We start from the raw sequence: 22,130 nt of genomic DNA, 5'->3' as shown, positions 1-22,130 counted from the left end.
TAGCGTTGATACATAGAAGATAGGTTACTTTCGGGTAGGAGTGGCGAGTAAATGGCCGCTATAGATGTCGCCCTGGAGGACACTGCGGAAGATGGAGACCCTCGAGACCAGCTGACACGAAGTCCAAATGACGCGGTATGTCTTTTCATGCTTTGTGGCTTCCAACCATGCAAATGCGCCATGGTGCACTTGCAGCCATTCGCCTTCACTCGGGGTTTATTTAATTCTCTGCTGCGTCTATAGTCTGATGTCGCGGCTGTCGCGACGTGTCTCCACGATGTGCTGGACGTGGACGATGAACGGGTGGATGCTGTGCGTCGTCAATTCGAAGAAGATCTCGGCGTCTACTCCGTTGGTGAAGCATGGGAACTGTTCCAAGGTGAGAGATTGATCACAGAGAGAAAAGCGCGAGTCCGTGCCAGAGACGTGGGGCGGCGATGTCCCCGTGCCGAGAACAACCGGAAACTTTGCGAACGGTGTTTTGAAAGACAGTGTGTCCTTCATTGCAGAGGATTTCCAGCTCTCCCCGCTTCGCACCGCCATGGCACTGAGAGGGAATGTACCGGGCCTTACCGTCTCGGACGCGAAATCCCTCTTGTTCAAGATCAAAACGGCATCGGAGGGGGCCGTGGAGGATCAGGGACACAGGGACGCGGAGACTGGCACCGTCGAGGACGCGGCGGAACTGTGGTCCCGATGAGTGCACCAGCCGCCATCACCGAAGCAGAGGATGTGCCACCCCGCGTCAAGTCGCGTGGTGCTACTGGTAAGTGGCGACGTGAGATGTGTGGCAGGGAAGAGTGGGCAACCTAGAAAGGAGGAACCTACCTCACCCCACCCACCCAATTGTATAATGTTATACATACCGACGTCTATGAAACATCATACCATATGACAACAGAAATGCCCCCCTTGTTTTACAACCCTGTGTAGGCGAGTTCAAAACAAACTGGTCAGAGCTCGGCGGTGTAGACCCATATGCCTGCTGCATCAGCGGCGGCATCAGGGGGTGGTTCATCGGTGCTAAGACTGGCAGTACGCGGCCGGTCGCATTCACCAAGCAATACTGCTGCTGAAAGCCGCTGTGGGTTATGCGTGGTTTGATGCCATACTACAATGGCCTGTCTGTTTTCTGCGCCAACGTTTGGCGTTTGTGCGTGGGCAATCCGGGAGTCAACAGCAGGAGGGAGGACCCCTGACATGGGGAGCGCGGGTAGCCAATCCACACGGAAGTGTCGTGGTTTACATGGGCCCAGGCGTGCAACGTTTTGTGTCAGTGTTTGGTTGCATGGGCGGAATACCGGGGGCGATTTCATGGGCCATGCCCCGCCCAACGGAGAGCTCGATGGATTAAGGCATAGATTGCATATGGTGAACATATTCTTCTCGGCAGACATCTGCATTTTCATTTGTTTCCAATGTAGCTCGTGGTACTGAGTTTAGCGGTGTATCAGAGATTTGTCATTGTTTCCACCCGAACCTGTTCATGCATACGAGTGTTGTGGGATAAACTGGACGAACTGCCGATGAAGTGTGGTGGGAAAACAGTGGGACCTCGGCGGCTGACTTGACTGGGTAATGCAGTCGTGGCCCTGAGTGCTTGTCTCCCGTAGTAGTAGTAGTAGTGCCAGAGTACGGTAACCAGGTGTGCAAGTTTTCCCACTCCATGTCGTGGGATCGAAACTAATACGCACATGAGGCACTTGTAAGCGGTCCTCTTGCAAAGTTTTCTGTAAATTCCTTAAAAGTCATGTGCTTTTGGATGCCAGCCCGAGCTAATCCTGCCAACTTGACAGCCAATTCGACACCCTGAACACGCTAATTCGATACCCTGTCAGGCCAATTTGACACCCCGAACAGGTCAATTCGATACCCTGTCAGGCTAATTCAATACCCTGTTAGGCCAATTTCGGCACCCAGACAGGCCAATTCGACACCCGGACAGGCCAATTCAGGCCCAGCACAGCCCAATTCCGAGGCTCCACAGCGCAATTCGAATACCTCCGGCGAGTCCGCCAGAACAATTCCAGACCTCGGCAGACCAATTCTTTTGTCAGGAATAAAATCCAGGCTAATTCTGCGACAGAGCTCCTCCCTAATTCCAGCCCGGATCCTACCCTCCTTGCACAGCGACAATTAGCTCCTCCGCAACGATAAATTTGAATGCATTCTACAAATATATTTATTCCGCTTGCCAGTGGATTGACGTGAGGTGACGCTGTGAAAACATTCGACAGACAAAAAGCAGCGAAGCGTCGAATCGTCAGACTTACAGGATAGGCATTACGCTTCATTATTCGTAGTTATTTTTTTAATTATGTGATTCTCTATGTTTTTGCTGAACTGGTACCAGCTTCCCTGTTTCTCAGCGGCTTCTGGATGACAAATCCCTAACGGACGCGACGACAATCGCCACCACAGGTAGCAAGTCGTGACATGACAGGCTTCGGGCATCCCATGTTTTCAATTCACCCTTTCTCCACAACTTCATACTGGCTATCATTATTATCAAGTTTTTTTCGCCAATTTGAACTAAGAGCGGGCGACCCGTGCCGATTCACCTGCCCAAGCAATTGCTCTTCGGGGGTGCTGGCTGCGTGGCTTCCGTACGACATGCAGAACCGACTCGATCGGCCCAACCATTATAAAAACAATTCAACTGGTTATGGCAGCTTTAGGTTTTCCTAGGCTTAGGGTCTTAGGATACTCCCACTGTAGGCACCAGTAGCGCCAGTAGGCTAGGTTTAGCGTAGTTATCTTAGCAGTAGTCCCTCCGCTTTATAAGCGCATTAGTCAGGACTTGGCCAGCGATTCGACAAGTCTGCAGGAGTCCCGCCAAACTACCTTTTTTAAGCTACACTTGGCAGCATGGACGCCCAGGTAAGAGATGTACAGATGCCCCGGCCCCGCAAGCAGAGTATGGTAGCTTCACTTAGCTGCGTCCTTTTGGCTTTTACGCCACAAACAATAATTATCTGCTGGACCCAACACGCTCATCATCCTGCTGACGCGTCATTGCCATAGCAGGGCGTTGCCATTTTTCATGACTTCCCCTGCAAGCCATTCTGTGGAATTCGCTTATTGCACATGCGCACCCGGGCGCCATGAGCATGCTGGTATCCACCCTCTGCGAGGTGTTTGTGCAAGATTTAGGCATATGTACTCTTGCTTTTGCCAATAACCTTCAGTCATTCGTTATGAGCTGCTGCTCTACTGAAAACTCTTCTGCTGGAAACATTCTTGTTCAGCATTGTGCGATCAATCAATAGAGAGCACCGCGCGCAGCTTTTAGGTGCTGCGGTGTCGATGTTAATATATGATGCATACATACTTTTGCATTGTGTTGGACTTATTTGTTTGCCGCTCTGATATTGGCTGCACACCGTATATATATGTTGCATGGTTGGTCTGCAATACCCGTTCCTTGCACTGCTGCGCAACGTTTTTTTTTGCGTGCATGCTGCCTGTATGTATGTGCTCTACTTAGCTTTAATCCTGCCGTGCAATTGTTTTTTTCATTCTGTTGTTGCACCGGTTTACCCCACTCGGTGGAGCAGAGCAGCTTAACACAGCGAAGCTGAAAATATTTTGTAGTCCTCTACACACTAGCGGTACACTTACCCGTCAGCGGGGGAACATAATGGCCACGTACCCGCATATACATTCACTTACCTCTTGACGGCACGAAGCGCACATACATACATAACACATGCGCACATGCATGCATACAGACAGACATGTGTCTATCTATATGCATATAGTGTGGTTGCTGGGTGGGTGGGCGCGGCTGAGACTGAGGCTGATGTCAATACTACTGCTGGCTGGCTGGATCCAAATCCAGATCCCTGTTGCTTTCGCTGTTCGTTTCCCTTCATTTGCCCTAAGTATAACAACACAAACAGTGTAATGGCCGCAATTCCAATCTTCCTGCTTCTGCTTCAGATGAAGAGAGCCGCTCTCGAGTACTTTGGCGAGGGAGACTTGGCGCCATCGCCCAGCATCGGTTCCGGAATGGACCCCCTCTTGAAGGCGATTTCCTCCACAGAGGTCTTTTTTGACCCCGATGAGGTGAAGGTCATCGCCGCCCGTGATGGCGTCGTGTTGAACATGAATGCCTATGGCGCGACGGCCAAGGTAGCCACGGAAGCTGTTGCATCGGCGATGGCGGCTTCAGCCGCCCATGCTCTCGCCATGGATGCCCTTGGCGCCCACGCTGACTTGGCGCTGGAGCTTGATCAGCTTTTGAATCTGGACGAGATTGACCTGTTGATGGACACCGAGACGGCCGCAATGGCGGCGCCTGCAGCGACTGTCGCGACTGACACGGCGAATGTTGACGTGGATGTGGATGTACACGTGGCCGCGACGGCTTTGGCAGGCCGCGACGCGGCGGGCACGATGGCCCCCGCGGCGGCCGCGGTGGACGCGGCGGGCACGGCGACGGCGCCTTCTGCGACGACGGTGACTGCTCCGACGATGGAGTTGTTCGCAGCTGCTGCCGCGGAGCCTGCCGTTGCCAAGGAGGCTTCAATTATTGCTGGCGACTCGAATTGCCCGCCAGTGGCGGCAGCAAAGCCTTTGGACCCAGAGGGCCGCCGTTCTGAGCTGCTTGACATGTTCGAAGAGTTTGCGAAAGAGCAGCCGGAACAGCATGAGCAGAATTTCACGGCTACAGAGGGCGAGGAGGATGGGAAGGTGCGTATGCAAGTAACGGCGAACCGGCGACCATCCTTTGTGCATATTAAAACGGTCACCTGTTTTGCTTATTGGGGACCTCGCGGGATAACTTTAAAATTATTTGGTATGACTAAGATAGCGCACCTTTGGCTTAACAAAATTCTTTCAAGGTTGAGCCGCTAATGACAATATAATGATAATTATATTTTATCTTATGTGTTGATATTTTGACGTCCGCCTTGCTTAACTGGTCTTGACTCGACGTGCTGCCCTGCCTGCTGGTGACTTGACTAGCTTGTCTCGGCAGGTTCTGACCTGACTTTAACATGACTTGACATGACGTGACGCAGGTATCCATTTGCTATTTATACACCACGTTTTTACATTATTTTTTGTTACCACAGGGCGCCGATCAGCAGCAGGCAGCTTCGGAAACAGTCTTGCTGCCCTCATCGCCGTCGTTTAGTGAAGGCGTGCTACCACTGCTGCGCGACCAGGAGGATCTCAAGCCACTGATCACGCCGGAGGACGTTGAAATGACACCCGTGCAGCACGAGGTGCAGCCGCTGATGAATTCGCAGGAGGAGATGATGGCGCCGATTCGGGACAATAATTGCCCATTGCTGAAAGCTCTGCTGCAGGACGTCGAGGCACCTCCGATGTGCGAGCAGCAGAAGGACACGTTGCTGAAAAAGATGAGCGCAATGACACTGACTGACCAGGAGCCTCAGGAACGGGAGCAGCAGTCACGGCAGCAGATGCCGCCACCGCCGCCACCGCCGCTGCCGCAACAGCAGCAGCAGCAGCAGCAGCAGCAGCTACTGCAGCCACTGCAACCGCCACGAGCGCAGCAGCAGCAGCAGCAGCAGCCACTGCCTCCATTTACGATGATGCCCTTTACTGCGGCTGGCTTGCAGATGGTGGCGGACAAGCCAATAAATGGGGTCACGCCGCTACCGCTGCCAGCGGCGGCGATGATGGTAGCGCCACCACCACAAGCGCCGGCACTACCCCTGCCGCTACAACTTCAGCAGCAACAGCTGCAACAGCTGCAGCTGCAGCTACAGCTAATGGCGATGGGTGTGCTGCCGCTGCCTCTGTCGAGTACGAAGGGAGTGCCAATGGCGGCGGCGGGCATGACGATGGCGGCGGCGGGCGTGCCAACGATGGCGTCGGGCATGCCGCTGCACCAGCGAGAGCTGCCGCTGCAGCGGCGGAAGGTGCAACGGCGGAAACGGACTACGGTGAACGCAGCTGCGCCCGTGTTTGTACCGATGGCGGCGCCTCAGCCTTTGGCGGCGCCGGCGCCTCAGCTGATGGCGATGGCGGCGCCTCAGCCTTTGGCGGCGCCGGCGCCTCAGCTGATGGCGATGGCGGCGCCTCAGCCTTTGGCGGCGCCGGCGCCACAGCTGATGGCGATGGCGGCGCCTCAGCCGATGGCGGCGCCGGCGCCACAGCTGATGGCGATGGCGGCGCCTCAGCCGATGGCGGCGCCGGCGCCACAGCTGATGGCGATGGCGGCGCCTCAGCCGATGGCGGCGCCGGCGTCACAGCTGATGGCGATGGCGGCGCCTCAGCCGATGGCGGCGCCGGCGCCACAGCTGATGGCGATGGCGGCGCCTCAGCCGATGGCGGCGCCTCAGCCGATGGCGGCGCCTCAGCCGATGGGGGCTCCGATACCACAGCTGACGGCGATGGCGGCGCCGCAGATGATAGTCCCTCCGGCGCCACAGCCGACGGCGGCGGCGGCGAGCATGCCGCTGCAGGGTCGGAAGGTGCAACGGCGGAAACGGACGACGGTGAACGCAGCTGCGCCCGTGTTTGTACCGATGGCGGCGCCACAGCTGACGGCGGCGCCACAGCCGATGGCGGCGCCACAGCCGATGGCGGCGCCACAGCCGATGGCGGCGCCACAGCCGATGGCGGCGCCACAGCCGATGGCGGCGCCGGCGCGGCAGCGGATGGTGACAATATTGAAGTCGCAGCCGCCGCAGCGGCGGAAGGGGCAGCAGCAGAAACAGCCGACGACGACGGCGAGTGCGAAGACGCCGTCTCGAGAACGTGAGACTGTCCAAGTACCTTTCGCCTCGATGGTGAAGACCGTGCTGAAGGTGACGGGGACGCCGCCGCCGCCGCCGCCGCCGCCGCCAAAGGCGCCACCTCCGTCAGTGCTTCCGAACCCCAGCCAGAAGCCTGACAAGAAGGTTTCCCTAATGGACCATCCGCGCGTCCAGGAGGTCCTCCGCAACATGGCGCGTCTTCGCAAGGTGAGCTTGCTTTCCTTACTTGTACGGCAGGGCAAGGCGAACTTATTAACGTTCCCATAATTCGCGAAGCGAAGCAGCTTATGTTGTGCGGGGGCTGTATCATAGGGGCGTTGGGCTGGTTTGGGTTGGTGGAAGGAACGAAAGCGTTTCCACGCAATGTCGGTTAGCGATCCTGCCATCTCTCCCCTTTTCTCCCCCCCTACCCCCGATCGATCAACAATACTTTACTTTAAATAGATGCACGCCGCGCATTTTATATATCATCGGTGTCCACCCAACTCATGCCATGCCTCGTTAGTCGCACTTTTCCTCTGTCGTACCTTTCCCGTACCTGTCGTACCCTTTCCAAAACTCCTAGTATATCATCTGCACTCCTCCTCATATCATCACTACCCGACCGCCGCCGCGGCACCCAACCATTAAAATCACTGCCTGCAGGCGGTCGGTATTCACGACAGCAAGGCTGAGGCCATCAATGTTGCGTGGGTAAGTACAGGGCCGGCTGCTGCGCCGGGGTCGGGGTCGAGGTTGCGGATCGACGTCGGAGTGTCGTTGACATCTTGGCGTTGGAATCGACGTCGTTGCTCCGAGTCTCCAAGCTCAAGGCTATGTCACCCAGGTTCCTTCCCTCCCTAGTCTAACTAGGGATCTAACTCGTCCAGTTGCCAAGTCAGTTGGTGGCCCCTCGTGCACAAGGCAACGGCGTTTCCAACCCTCCATCCCTCCATCCCTCCTTCCTTCCTACCTCGCTTGACTTCCAGGACAACAACAACAACAACAGCAACAACAGCAACTGCAAGAAGAACAAAATCAACAGCAACAACAAGGGCTCGGCGGGCTTCGACCGCGTGACTGAGGCCAACATCATGGAGGTAGGTGTGCCGTACATCCGTTCCGTACGTACGATCGACAACCCCATGCTTGAGGACCACACCCACAGGTCACCCAGACAGAGTGTATCCTGTGTGCGAAAAGCGTGTGCCTTGCCGTACACCTGAACACAGTGCCCGCGTAATTTTTTAGCAAGTCACTCTGGCCTTGTACGGCACCACCACAATCTCGTGTTTCCTTTTGGTTCTCATGTTTCCTGGTTGCTTGCATCCCTCCTTGCCCCCGGTTTTCCCTCCTCGCTCCCCTCACAACCTCCACACACACCCCACACGCCACACCCATCGCTCGCTCCCCTCACAACCCCTTTTCGCTCGGGCCCCTCTACTTCGCTCGCTCGCTCATTTCTTTGGCACCCGCAGAAGGCAGATGCCCTTTTGGCGGTCTTCGAGGCCAAGGTGAGGAGGGGGGGAGCATGGTGTATGGGTGCCTGTCTCTTCTCCTAAGGGAAACGAGGCGCCCGTAACGACAACCTTTTTTCTATTATTACAACGCCCTTGACGTCGTCGTAGTTCGTATTCGTCGTTCGTATTCGTCGTTCGTATTCGTCGTTCGTATTCGTCGTCTTTCGTATTCGGCGTTTGTATTCGTCGTTCATGTTCTTCAGTAAGCCCAGCTGGCTATCAATATTACTGCTTGTTTTCCGAATATGAAAATGACACTTTGATATTGTTTATCCGTCTTGTTAAAGTTTAGGCACATACGCTTTGTAACTCAAATAAATTTGGGAATATAATTATAATGAAGGTAGTTTGTCTCATGTAGCCAACATCACGCAGCCCCCTTTACCCGCAGCCGCATCTGTCTATCTGTCTGTCCCTCCATATCCGCCTTCTTTTACCTGCCATTCACCAGTCCCACACGCATTCCCCTCTCCCTCCCTCCCCCAACCAACCAATACTGGACATGCAGCTCAAGATGGCGGTCACCGACCCAGTGAATGCCGCAACCAACTTCACGCGCGGCCAGAAGAAGGGCTGCCTAAGGGACGTGTGGAAGTGCACCACCGACGCCGCTGCTGTCGGCGTGAAAATTGACCCGATGTCTTTCATGGAGCGAGCGGTCGGCCGGCTCAACATGGCCCACAACCTCCATGCTCAGTGAGTTTTGGATGGCCCCTTTTAGCCCCTTAGAAGATCAACTCAGCTTAGCCAATCAATAAACTTCATAGCACGATAGTGCGGATGGATGGATCAAACCCTAAGTCGATGGATGGATCAAACCCTAAGTCGATGGATGGATCAAACCCTAAGTCGATGGATGGATCAAACCCTAAGTCGATGGATGGTTCAAACCCTAAGTCGATGGATGGTTCAAACCCTAAGTCGATGGATGGATCAAACCCTAAGTCGATGGATGGATCAAACCCTAAGTCGGGAATGTGTGAGTGTGAGTGTGAGTGCGAGTGTGAGTGTGAGTGAGGTTTTCATTTCGGTGTTTCATCCCATCAGATAGGTCACCCAGGCAACCTGACAAATGAAGCAGAAGTGAGCAGAAGCAAGCATGTTACTCAGACACCAGCAGCTAGCGTACACGTAGCGAGTTCTTGTCCATAGATGGGGCATCACACTCTCTCGTATTTCACCCATCCAATTCTGCTGTCTATATTTCACACACAGCCACAAGGACGCGGTAGAGTTCTGGAGACATGAAATTGCCAACCGCAAGAAGTCTGAGAAGCACTCGGTGGACAATCTCGCCGTCTTGACGAGCTGGTATACAGCACATCTGGTCTGGCCATACCCCACGGTGAGTGATACCCCGCCCGCCCGCCACTACTAACGTATATGTATGTATGTATATATGTATGTATGTATGTATGTATGTATGTATGTATGTATGTATGTATGTATGTATGTATGTATGTACGTCCCTAGTCCACATGTCCCTACCCTTGTTCTGGAGCTTAGAAGATCCTGGAGAGCCTAGAAGGTTACTAATGACTAATGGCCACTCGATTGCTATTCCAAAATCCCGGGCCACGATTCATTCGCAACCTGGGTTCGTTCGGCCTTGCCATCGACTGATATGCAACCACATGTGTAGCCCCACTGTAACAACCACACACACATATGTGCATGCATGTTGCCGCTAAGCTGTGTTGTTGTGTGTGCCTTGGGGCTGTAGTCTTACGATGTAGTCTTAAGTAAGTGCTATTGCTGACACCCTGCGTGTTCTGATACACACACAGAAGGAGGAGAAGGAGGAGCTGGGCCGGCAGACCGGTCTCGCGTTCCGTCAAATCAGCGACTGGTGGGTTGCGGTACATTTGCGATATTGCAGTACTTGTTGGTTACCACAAATGAAATTTAGGTGTTGCGATATTACTCGTATTCAGCAGCGTGCCCCGTACAAGTGTGTCATGATCGACCCTGCCTGTACTCCGTACTCTACAGCTGGGTTGTACTGCTAGCTAGCTGCAATAGGACAGTGGATATGTATGTATGTATGTTTAGGGGAAGGCGCCTCTGTAGATGTACACACAGCTGCACGGCAACTACGTGTACGGCACGGTATGGTAGGGACACGCACACACACGCAAGCAGCCCCAGAGATCATACTAAGCTACACATGCACCCTGCTCCCCCCGGCTTTCCCCCCCTACATCATCACGTCCTTAGGTTCAACAACCAGCGGCGTCGCCACTGGGTGAAGGTGAGTGAGGATTCGAATTTGAACACACGTGGATGCGAAGATTTGTGCATGCGTTACATCGCGAGTACCTAGATAGATAGGCGATGTGCTATGTGGTCAGTGATGCCATTGGCGCTCCGGATCCAGAATCGGATTTGGATACCAAGATTCCGTGCTGTATGTATGTCTAAATACACAGAGGCACATAAAGACAGACACACAATGGATAGGATAGGATGGCGCGCAGCCCTAACTCAGTTTCTTTATCAATATTAACCAACATTATTAAATATATACATTCCTCGTTGTCATCCTCATCATCAACTGTCATGCAGCACTTTGGCGACCGGGGCGCGCCGGCGAACCGGGAGGAATCTGAGCGGATCCTCCGCGAGCGCCGCGTCATCAACTAAGGCGAGGAGAAGAGAAAGAAAGAAGATTTGAAAAGCGAGACGGTTCTGGAAAAAAAGAAGGTGGCGGCCGCGGCCGAGAAGGAGCCATCTAAATCGCCATCGCGTCTAAGACGGAGAGGGGGCCTCAGTTGCAGTCAGACATAATCCAGACGACGTGGACATGCATGCTGGAGGGAGGACTCGACACCGGTACCAGCAGTGGTATCAGCGCTGATGCCGCCGCCTGCGTATGCGCGTGTTTAGTTTATTATCTTTGTGTAAATATCCAGTCTGTGTTTGTCTCAGTGTGTCCCCCCTGGATTGTGCAGGTGTGAAACCTGGTGTGTGTGTGTGTGTGTGTTGCTGTGCGTGTATGTCGTTATGTCGTCTCCCTGGCGAGCGGACAACCCCCCGTCGTCCCCGACTGCGGCGGGAGGATGTGGAGGCGCAGGAGATGGAGAGCCAGGCTGGATGGATTGCGGCTTATTATTGGGGGAAATTTCGCAAACTATCTCCTTCGGCCTTCTTGTCTGTCTCCAAAGAAATGAGGCTGCTCTAGCACCTCTTGTCTCTACGGCTTCATCAACAGTTTGGTGTTATGGCACACGATATTATCGATTGTCTGCTTGTGTGCGGTGTATGATGGCCATCTGTTGCGGCGGCGGTCAGGTGGGGCTTGATATTATGCGGAGACCCCAGGCACATAAGGGCGACTGATTAAAAGCTGGCTGAAGCGAGGGGTCCGGCAGGAAGGAGCTATAAATGGAGCAGAAGACGACGGCAGGAACAAGTACCCTTAAGTACCCGAAATTACTGTTTCCAAGAGCTTCATCAATTCGGCCAATGATGTCTTTTCGTGACTGCTATATCGCCTAAACAGGCACGTTTGCAGGATGGCGGTGCGAGAGAGAGCTGCGAGGGAAGTCTTTTGCAATAGTTGCTGTATATTCATACACTCGTACGCTGCGTGACGGTGGGCTATTTTTTACAAACTTGGAGCTGAACTTTCCTGCAGTGATGCAGCCGAGGCGGAGTACGGCATGTAGTGTTGCATAAATGTGCGTTCTGTTCGTCTGTCTGTACGTCAGCAGTCATACATAAGAGGAAAAGAAGTTTTAGGCACGGAGAGTGTGACTATGTGGCTGGAGATGCCAATTCAATCCCAATCCATTGCGAGGAAAAGAACTGCTGATAGATGTAGGTGCTAATCGAGCTCAACATGCCGAGTTGTTGACGATCCGAGTTGTTACTGGACTCTGTCATTGTAATCCCGAATAAGCCGACCACCACCCTATCAACACCCATACCACCATATAGAAACCGTGACCGGTTTTTTTTCTTAGGCAAGTATAACAATGATAATGCCAATTAGCCGTCTATGAGCCCCTCGGGTTTTACGAATGGCCCGGCCCACCCCCTTACCTATAGAATACTACGGGTGGTTTTCCTGCTCTCTTTCCGCTTTTGAATTCAATCTTTTGCCGGCTAGGTAGGTAGTTTTATCGTCATGACTACATCATCGCAAGAACTTCTTCAATACAAGCGCCGACTGGTTAGTGATGCCTTCCTCACTTCTGGCGCATCAGTCTTTCCTCGGCATCACCTTCACTCGCTCACGTGGTTCGTCTTATCCCCCCTTCCCCGCACTTGTGCGGAAATTGCGAAACCTTGCAACTAGTAATTAGCTGCATTGGCTATGCCAGCCAAGGACACTCCGCGTCGCCGTACACATGCGCGAGTCGGTAAATTAAAATGTCGAAGAAAAGCGCCCCTAGGGCCTTATTGACTCTTCACGCATTTCAAAGGTATACCTACGGAAAGTGGTGTTGATCACTCTCCAACATAAAATACTAAAGCAGCAGCTGTCGCGACCATACCTCCGTATGTACGAACCAGACCTGCCCGTACAGTACGGCGGGCACAATAAGCACTGCTGGTGTACGTGCGTGTACAGGATCACTTTGGAGCCCTCGTGCCGCTATTCAAATGGTCATGGCAGTAGCATGCTCGCCAGGAAGGACACATCATATCACGCCAGGGAGGGCGGTGGCGTACAGCCCGTGAGCCGGCTGGCGACGGCCCACAGCTCCGAGGCCCGGGCAGGGTCATCAGAGGCCTAATCATCAGACGCAGGAACCGCAGTAGCAGTAGCAGCAGTAGCAGTAGCAGCCGGAGAGCGCAGCATAAGCAGCATTAGTAGTTGATCCTTCTATTAGGTAGGTTGTCCGCCCGCGTGCACGCAAACATGTATGCATGTATATATGTACATATTCAATACATGATTATGTTGTATACATATTCATGTATATTTTTATGTTATATAATAATAACACTATAAATCTTTTTTCCCGTCTGCCTCCTGGCCCGGGACAGCAACGGACCCCAATCTGGACACCTGCGTGCCGATTAACCGACCAACCAATTAACCACCAAACATCAAACCAACAGCAGGCACTCAGAACAACTACAGACACAAACATGCAAGCAAGCAGACACAGTCACACGAACAGACAAACAGGCAAACAGACAAGCAGACACAAACAGCTCTTAATAACAAAGCCCTCGTCAGTACGTACATACATACATACGCACGTACATACATACATAGCGCCATCCCCGGATGGAGGGGCTGCGGAGTGGCTGCTTAGAGTGTTGGCAGTCTGAGTCGGGGTCGGGAGCACACAAGACTAACCGACTTGTGCTGTGTGCTCCCGACCCTTGCGTTGTGTTTCGGCTTCGGCCCCCGGCTCTCGCGGCCCACAGTGTAATCTAAGTCATACATACATACATACATACATACATACATACATACATACATACATACATACATACATACATACATACATACATACATACATACATACATACATACATACATACATACATACATACATACATACATACATACATACATACATACATACATACATACATACATACGCACATACAACCGAGTTCGGGGCCTGCCGGGGCCCGCTAACTCAGCTGGCCCCCACATACCGCGTCAGCCGAGTAGACCCGGCCCAGCGCCAGGTACTTCCCCGCCACTTGGTCGGGGGGGGCCAGACACGCCGCCAACATGCGCTCAGCGGCCTGGGCTGGAGAGGTCAGAAGCACCTGACCGGCCTGGGGTTGAACACCGCGGTTGGGGCCGGAAAGGAGAGGTACACGAGCGACCCGACCCGACTCGACCCGACCCGAGGGCACAAATTGAAGAGACCCGGAGGAGGAGGGGGGCGGGGGAAAGGGCCAAGGGTCAAACAGGAGAGCGGGAAGATTAAAATCCCTCAAATGGATGTACGTACATTTACAGGAAAGTACACGTACACGCAGCGCCTCGTCCGCTCATACTGTCGTAAGTATTTGACTCGTACAGCTAATGACATACATACTTGCAGACGCACGCAAGGGGAAATCATCACGGTTGTGAGAAGATTAATGCAGTATTATATAGTTCTAATAATAATAATAATAATAATAATTTAAATTTGAAAGTTTTTTTTATCACTAATTCTGGTTGTGCAATTGACAGCATATAAACTCTTTTGAAAGTGAGATTGCTTTTTTTCGTGTTAATTATTCTGGGCGGCATCCCCCTTCGTTCCCCTTTAGGGGAGGAAACCCAATTACGTGTTCCGTGTTCTGCTGGGCTTTGCGCACAGCTCTGTGGGTAACGCAGCGGATGGAATGCGGTGTGTGTTTTTTTTGCTTCCGGCGCACACCTTGTCCCAAGCACGTTGCCACAGTCCTCGAAGCGGCTCCAGGGGGGTTCCCGCCACCGAACTCAACGTGTACGTACGGAAGAAGCCGTTTGCCAGGTTCGTACGGACGATGCCCGGATGGATCGCTACGGCAGTGTCGTACAAGCCGTACTCGGGGTGCCTGTGGAGACGTGCGTGGGGTGTAGTGGGAACGTCCTCCCAGTCACCTACCAGGTACCACCAGGTGCAGGGGAAAGAACCCGTTCGGTTGTTGCGGTGTTGGTGGAGATTTGAACAAATAAACCACTTACTTGGAAAGGAAAACGGAAACAAGGAAACGGGGGAAGAGGCATAAGTTCGAAGGCTTTAGACGTTGAAGAGTAAGGAAGAGGGTGATGCGGGAGAAGTACGGCAGTGTCGTACACGGAGGGCTCCGGATCTGGTTCCTCCGGGGCTACTAACAGGCACGCGATAAAACGCACACGCGGGCGAAGCGACCACGAAGATACAAATAATACAAACGCACATGCACAGACATACACATACATGCACATTTATATACATAGGGCCTGGACCAGGGGCTGTATACCCGATGGTGGTTGGATAACGAAACCGCGCGGCGGCAGGATTCGCAAGGATAGGTGTGGTGTGATCGGCACCGGTGTGGGTGCAGCTATTGGTAGATCATCGCGCAGCTGTAGAGCATGCGCTTTCGGTGGAGCGGAGGGGTTGCTTGGCATCTGATCTGGTGTATGTAGCTGGCTGGAGGATTCGAACAGGTGACGGCGCCTTGCGTTGATGATGAGGGAGAACGGTTAGGACTCTGACCGATGTAACGCCTCTCCAATGATGGAGTGCTTCGGCGGTGTCGTTCCCGTTGGGGTACGGTTAGGTGCCCCTGGCCAGCGTCAGGCCCGGATCGATACATACACAGACATACACACACATATACACACATATACACACACTCTTGAAATTCCACAGACCGGTCGAGTCTTCGTTGCAATTCCTTGGCGAAGATGACCGTTGCAAGTTTGGATAGGCCGTACGTGATGTACGGCTCATAGCTGCAATGCAGGGGGCCGAGGGATAAGATTTAAAAGGTCTCTGTACGACGAACGATGCCGAGAGTCAGGGGAGACGGAGGTAGCAAGTAGTTTAATTTGTGTAAAAAAACTTCCTCTCCGTGTTGCACTGGCAGAGGCCTGGGTGGCCCGTCAGGCCCCCAGGCCCACACCGTAATTTAAAAATTAAAGAATTTATTAGTTTAATCCAGGTCTCTCGCGCAAGCGCAACAAATTGGTACCAAACAGCTGATACCTTGATAAATTGCTTAGTATCATATTTAAAATGCTTTATTTACTACACAGCATTCATCGGAACAGCCGCAAACATCATCAAGTAAAAATTCTAGATGAAAGCGACATAACGACACACATACATACATCACAAAAAAACACGAACACACAGCAAGCTCTACGGCAAACAAATCTCCATTCAATGATCGGCCCTCCTGCGAGCTAACCTTCAAACCCTAACACAAAACCCTAAGACATTCCCCCCATCCACACACACACACACACACACCAAAAAACCCTCAAATGCGTGTTGTTGTGACGCACCTCCGCTGACTCAGCAAGTCGCTCCACTGCAGTACTCCCGCCCGGTGTACGACACTGCTAACAATAACCACACGGGTGGATGAGGCGCTCTGTGGCGTTCGTACAGCTCCCGCTGCTGGATTGCAACTCCCGTCTTTCCTATCCAGGATAGCGTCGCCACAAGCCCCACCCCCGCTACAGTTGCTTGTACACGGCTTCCCTGCTTCTCCTGCTGCTGCTGCTGCTTTAGGTGTTTTTCCTGCTGCTGCTGCTGCTGCTGCTGCTGCCGTGGCGGCGGCCATCAACGTCGTGGCATGCTGCTGTTCGCGGCGCCTCTCCCGTTCATGGTCCAGCAGCAAGTGTGTCAGCAGCCAGTGGGAAAGGAAGTTGACCTACATTTGGACCACAGGGGGGTTTTGGTGGGTGCGTGGGATCGTGGGAGAGGGGAGATTCCTAAGATTAGTTAAGTTAGTTAAGTTCGTACATTGTTCCTCCGGTACATTAAAAGGATACAAACGGGAAAAGCTCGGGTTTGGGGCTGCAGGGTCTGACACGGGGCGCGAGGGCCGCTTCGAGCCTCACAGGACACATGACCCGGTGAGGGGCTGGAGGAGGAGCAGGTGACGAAAAGGACAGCAGCAACAGCAGCAGCAGCAGCAGCAGCAACAGTGACACGAAATATCACACACCTGGAACTGCACCTCCAACCCGTCAGATGTCAACGTCTTTTCTAGCGGCGCCATCACCCCGGCGTTGCACACCAGCAGATGGAGGGGCAGGCCCCTGCGCCGCCACTCCTCCGCAAAGCTCCGTACACTTGACAGCCGACCCAAATCCAGATCCATGGATTCCACACTCAGAAGAGGAGCAGCAGCAGCGGTAACAGCAGGAGGAGGAAGAGGAAGAGGAGGAGAGCAGTCGGGGTCGGCGGAGGACCGAATGCCGGTGGGGCTGTGGTCGGCGGAAGCTGAGGCGGTGGCAGTTGCCTTGGGGCCGCATCCTGGGAGAGCTGGTGTCCAATGTGCAATGGCCTGGGGGTGAATTCGCGTGCAGCAGGAGATGGAGATGACGGAGATGACGACGGAGATGACGACGGAGATGACGGAGGGGAAAAAGGGCGTGGGGGGGTTATATATGCAAGAAGGAAATGATTACTTGCCGGCTGTCGGAAGGGCAGTTCGGGAAGGATTGAAGCCACGCTGGACAGCCAAACCAGTTACTTGAGTAGAGCGCAGTTAGTTAAAAGCGCATATCGGGGCATAGGCCATGTTACCCACGGATATGGATATCCTACAACAGCCAGCAACGACCCAGAATGACCCACGGGTCATTGCTGCAAATACATGTGATACGGGCAAACAGCAGCAGCGCCTTTCCTAAGGCCTAAGGCCTAAGGCTGGGATGGCTTAAAAGACTACATAAATAGAGCTTAAACGTGCTTACCAACACACATGCTTTTGGGTTTTCATTTCTTTACCGCATTATCGCCATTTCCCGCCGTATACCGATTGTCTATTGCTCCTGATTGCTCCTGGTAGGTCGCTGTAATGTAATGTAATGTTATGTTGATACCCATTCGGTGGGAGCTTACCTGGACTGCCGCCTCCGCGCGGGCCTTATCCCTGCACGCCAGTACGACATGCGCCCCGCGCCGAGCCAGTTGTTGAGCGGTCGCGAAGCCGATGCCCGCATTGCCGCCCGTCACGATGGCCACCTAGACATATTTTTTAAAGAGGAAGGTGGAAAAGAGGAAAGAGGGAGGAGGGTGAGATACGAAAGATGGGCCACCAGGTCCACTGCTGGTAGCCCAAAATAATTGCAGTGGGGAGCGCATGAGGGGAATGAATTGTGGGGAGCGCATGAGGGGAATGAATTGTGGGAAGCGCATGAGGGGAATGAATTGTGTGGGAAGCGCATGAGGGGAATGAATTGTGTGGGAAGCGACAAGTGATCGTAAGGTCGTGACGCCATTCTATGGCTTTGAACTCAGTACCGAGCTGCACCTTGCCAGTAAGGTCCTCGGGGTATGGCTCCGTACGCTGTCGTACAGCGGGTCGCAATAATTCGTATATATTCTGGCACATGTTTAGCATTCCCTCCGCAGCGCCCTCCGACAACGTGTGGCTGAGGCGCAGGGCTGCTGAGGCCAGGCTGGCAGCCCTGGTAAATATGGTCGCCTGCATATGAAAGGAGGTCATAGTATTTAATGAATTTATAAACACTCAAGTACCTGTGGATAATCTCATCGCCAAGCGAAGCAACATATCGGTGGCGCATCTGGCATTCCTTTCTCTGGGCAGAGTGCAGGTCTATAGAACGACCTGTTGGTCAGTTGCACTGTTGTCATTTGTTCCATTCCCGCCGGCGCAATTAGGTCGAGGGCAAGTGGTGTTACAATCGAACGACATCGCGAAACGAAACTTGCAGACCAGCGTTTCTCGGTTTAAAGTAACGACACCGTAATTATACAATAATGACCTTATACGTAAAACCAGAAGAGATTATATAATGGTTCATCAGCATGCGGTAAGAAAGTAAGCATCCACGCTACCGTATTCATTCATGATTTCAACTTTGTGTCTGCGCTGCTGATAAGCATAGTGCAACTCCAGTCGGAAGCAGCAACAGTGCAAGTTTAAAGACTAGCCTGCCGCTGCGCCGCTATCCTCCGATCAGCTGATAACGAGTGCATCCCGATCCGTACGGTGCCAAGGCCAATACTTACTATGGTCACCCAAGGATCGTCTCTCCCCTCTCAAGCCAAACGTCGTCACAGCTAAAGGCGAAATCATAAGGAAATTTAAAAATGACAAAACCCTTTCGTATACCCAAGTCATTAAGGTTTGTTTTTGGGTTTATTTAGGTTCGTTCAACGAGAACTGCCTCGCAAACCGAAATTAACCGCCACTGCTGCTATTATGGGGGTAGCTGCCGTTACCACTCCAGACGCCAACGATGATGAAGCTGACGATGAAGTCGCTCAGACCCCCGCAAGTGGTCAGTGGCACAAACACAAGCAGTTCACCCTCGCGGCCATACTCCAGCCACATACCACACCACGCGCCTCACCACTCGTCACTCATCTCACAAACAAATGCATCGCAATTGCAACCCCTGCAAAGTCCGGAGCTTATGAAGTCCGGCAGCAGAACCTCCACCACTCAAAAGATCTACAAACGCTTCCTCACCCGCACATTCAACCTGCCCATCACCTTAAATCCCGTACCTGCCTGCCCTAATCCCCTCCCACTGTCGCCAGTAGCCGCAAAGAATCCGTTGCCGACACCTCTGACACCAGGGCGGAGGCTGCGGAGCGAGGCAAGAAGGCTGAGAAGCAGAGGCGGGAGGCAGCGGAGCGAGGCAAGCAAGAAGGCTGAGAAGCAGAGGCGGGAGGCTGCGGAGCAAAGGGCCGAGGCTGCGAAGCGGGCATTGAAGGATATGAAAGAAGCCATGAAGGCCCTCAAATGGCAGCAGTAGCAACAAGAGCAGGAAGGTCTACAATGGTGATGTGGTGTGCATGAGCTGCATTGTAGCGAATAGTCATGTACGACTCATACAGCAGCTCTGGTAGGGTATCCTGCATGATGTCAGCAGGAACCTTCCCATGGAGTAGGAGGTGCTGTTGGATATTAAGAGGATAGGGTTCTGAATCGGGTGTTTCATGGCTGCTGGCGGCGGTGTGATGGGATTAGGGCAGAGGCAGGTACGGGGTTTAATGGCGATGGGCAGGTTGAATGTGCGGGTGAGGAAGTGTTTGTAGATCTTGTAGTGTGGGGCCGAGCGGTGGAGGTTCTTCTGTCGGGGCATGGGGTTGCGACTGCGATGCATTTGTTTGTGAGATGCGTGACGAGTGATGAGGTGTGCTCAGGTTCGTAGTGGTGTGGTATGTGGCTGGAGTATGGCCGGGAGCGTGAACTGCTTGTGTTTGTGCCACTGACCACTTGCGGGGGTCTGAGCGACTTCATCGTCAGCTTCATCATCGTTGGCGTCTGGAGTGGTAACGGCAGCTACCCCCATAATAGCAGCAGTGGCGGTTAATTTCGGTTTGCGAGGCAGTTCTCGTTGAACGAACCTAAATAAACCCAAAAACAATCCTTACTGACTTGGGCTAAACGAAAGGGATGTTGTCATACGTAAATTACCTTATGATTTCGCCTTAAGCTCCCTATATCTTGGCGTGGCTGTGCCATGGTCCACTGTATCTGTATCTGTCCTAAACATCATATCGCCATATGACTTTTCTTGAAATCTTCGATGCAGAGTTCGTGCGTGTAACGCTAGAACGATGTTCCACACGCTACTGCTGCAGTACCGTTGCCGTTAATAATATTATTGTTGCCACAACCAACCATCCAACCGACCATCCAACCGACCAACCGGCCATGCACAGGTACCTGAACGAATCCAAGCCACCAGTGGATGACGAGTCGTCGTACAGCCCTCACCATGTGCCTTCGAACCCCCCCCCTGGACCTCGCGCTGAAGAAAAAGAAGTACAGAAAGGAAACACCAACCATGAATGGACCACCGCGTCACCGACAGCAAAAAGCTTACCTAGTACGACGTATGTACGGCGTTACGGACCGCGGGGTTGCGGCAGGTGGGAAAACACCATGGGGGCCATCGCAGCTCTTTGGCAGCAACGGGTACGGCACTCTGGGGGCGCTCCCGTACGTCAAGTACGAGCCCACAAAAAACACGCAAAGCCAAGCATGACATGCCATATTTGTTTTTAACCAACCAACCTCCTCTATAACCCTCCTTCCCTCCCTCGCTCCCTCATTCTCTCGAAATTCAAATCATAGGTGTTGTCGTCGCCGTCGTCGTCATCGGCAACGGAGGTTGTGGCGGCGGCGTCCACAAATGTGTCTGCATCAGTCCCTTCCCCTTCACCTATTACGACGATAAAATCGTACACAATCGGGAGAAGGGAAGGCGCTCCTCACCGCCAACAAACACATCACCAAAAGGTCCAACACGATCTAATGAAACCGGTCTAACAAAACCCCAAAACCCAACCCCGCAAATCACCTAAAACCCTAAAACCTTAAAACCTCCGCCAGTTCCACCGCCCAAAGCTCGCCTCGATGCCGCCCGTGGCCGCCCACCCGCCCTCCGCCTCCACGAGGCCGCGCAGCAGCTCAAATGCGCTGTCGCTGGCGTGTATGCAGCCCGCCACGCCGGTGCTCTCCATGCGACTGGCGGTGTTGATGGTGTCGCCAAACAGACAAAACCGCGGCATGCGGGTGCCCACAAGGCCGCTGACGACCGGGCCGCTGTGAAGGCCAACTCGCAGCCGTACATGGGCACCCGTGGTGGGAAGCGTGACTCGGAAGGCGGATTGGAGCATAGCCTGATGAGGCAACGTGTGTGTGTGTTTGTGTTTCGGGGGGGGGGGGAAAGGTGAACTAGGAATATGGGGGGGCAGATTGTGCGGAGGGGGAGTGGGTTTACATTTCAGTTTATACATTTAAACTGTATGCATTTACAGTTTTATACAGTTGCATTTTACACCATTACAGTTTAAAGTTGCAGTTTATACAGTTACAGTTCATACAGTTACAGTTTGCACGTTTACAGTTTATTTTAAGGCAGGCGGCTGGCAGAGGTTAAGGCCTGACTCCTGCTCCCTGAGTGTCCGGGTTCTCAAACCTTACAAAGAGGGAGCGCTTCATGTCGTCGCTGGGTGTTTCCAAGAACTTTCCCTATTGTTTCAATTGGATGAGCGGCGCGGACTCCCCAAGAGTTCAAGGACTCGATGCCGATACACTGAAGTTCATTTTGGAGTTCCTCAGCGCGCCCATCACTCTATTTCTGAAAATTGTTCTACACCCATCCAATCGGGAGTTCCCCCGCTATCTCCTGTTCTACTCGATCCTGTCCCAGCTGGCACTGCTAGGTTTCGACCAAGCTTCACTGGTTATCTCCGCATCGCGGCAATCAACAGCTCCGCACCGGATGCGGAGATAA

General features: G+C 53.2%; 4 protein-coding genes across 4 annotated transcripts; 2 read left to right on the top strand and 2 right to left on the bottom strand.

Annotated features, from left to right (window-relative positions):
- Positions 1 to 51: 51 nt before the first annotated feature.
- VOLCADRAFT_93693 (uncharacterized protein) lies at positions 52 to 700 on the top strand (the record flags this gene model as incomplete). The annotated part of the gene is made up of 3 exons (XM_002952988.1): positions 52 to 135; positions 244 to 379; positions 555 to 700. 3 exons carry the CDS (start codon positions 52 to 54, stop codon positions 698 to 700), a joined length of 366 nt encoding a protein of 121 aa, XP_002953034.1.
- An 8,307-nt stretch (positions 701 to 9,007) lies between these two features.
- On the top strand, positions 9,008 to 9,202 carry VOLCADRAFT_37188 (uncharacterized protein; the record flags this gene model as incomplete). Its single annotated transcript, XM_002952987.1, has 1 exon — positions 9,008 to 9,202. A coding segment is annotated over one exon (195 nt), but the record flags the coding sequence as incomplete, so codon positions are not given.
- Positions 9,203 to 13,858: 4,656 nt separating this feature from the next.
- Positions 13,859 to 18,358, bottom strand: VOLCADRAFT_118225 (uncharacterized protein; the record flags this gene model as incomplete). Its single annotated transcript, XM_002952890.1, has 8 exons — positions 13,859 to 13,984; positions 14,581 to 14,740; positions 15,546 to 15,626; positions 16,182 to 16,552; positions 16,850 to 17,015; positions 17,097 to 17,191; positions 17,752 to 17,874; positions 18,164 to 18,358. Coding segments are annotated over 8 exons (1,317 nt in total), but the record flags the coding sequence as incomplete, so codon positions are not given.
- A 2,849-nt stretch (positions 18,359 to 21,207) lies between these two features.
- cyc18 (guanylyl and adenylyl cyclase family member) lies at positions 21,208 to 21,630 on the bottom strand (the record flags this gene model as incomplete). The annotated part of the gene is made up of 1 exon (XM_002952889.1): positions 21,208 to 21,630. The coding sequence occupies one exon, from the start codon at positions 21,628 to 21,630 to the stop codon at positions 21,208 to 21,210; it is 423 nt and encodes a 140-aa protein (XP_002952935.1).
- Positions 21,631 to 22,130: the final 500 nt, after the last annotated feature.

The sequence above is a fragment of the Volvox carteri genome (genome assembly GCF_000143455.1).
Source record: "Volvox carteri f. nagariensis unplaced genomic scaffold VOLCAscaffold_33, whole genome shotgun sequence".
Lineage (NCBI taxonomy): Eukaryota > Viridiplantae > Chlorophyta > Chlorophyceae > Chlamydomonadales > Volvocaceae > Volvox > Volvox carteri.
The sequence above is the reverse complement of the archived record's forward strand: the minus strand, read 5'-3'. Positions and strand labels throughout refer to the sequence as shown.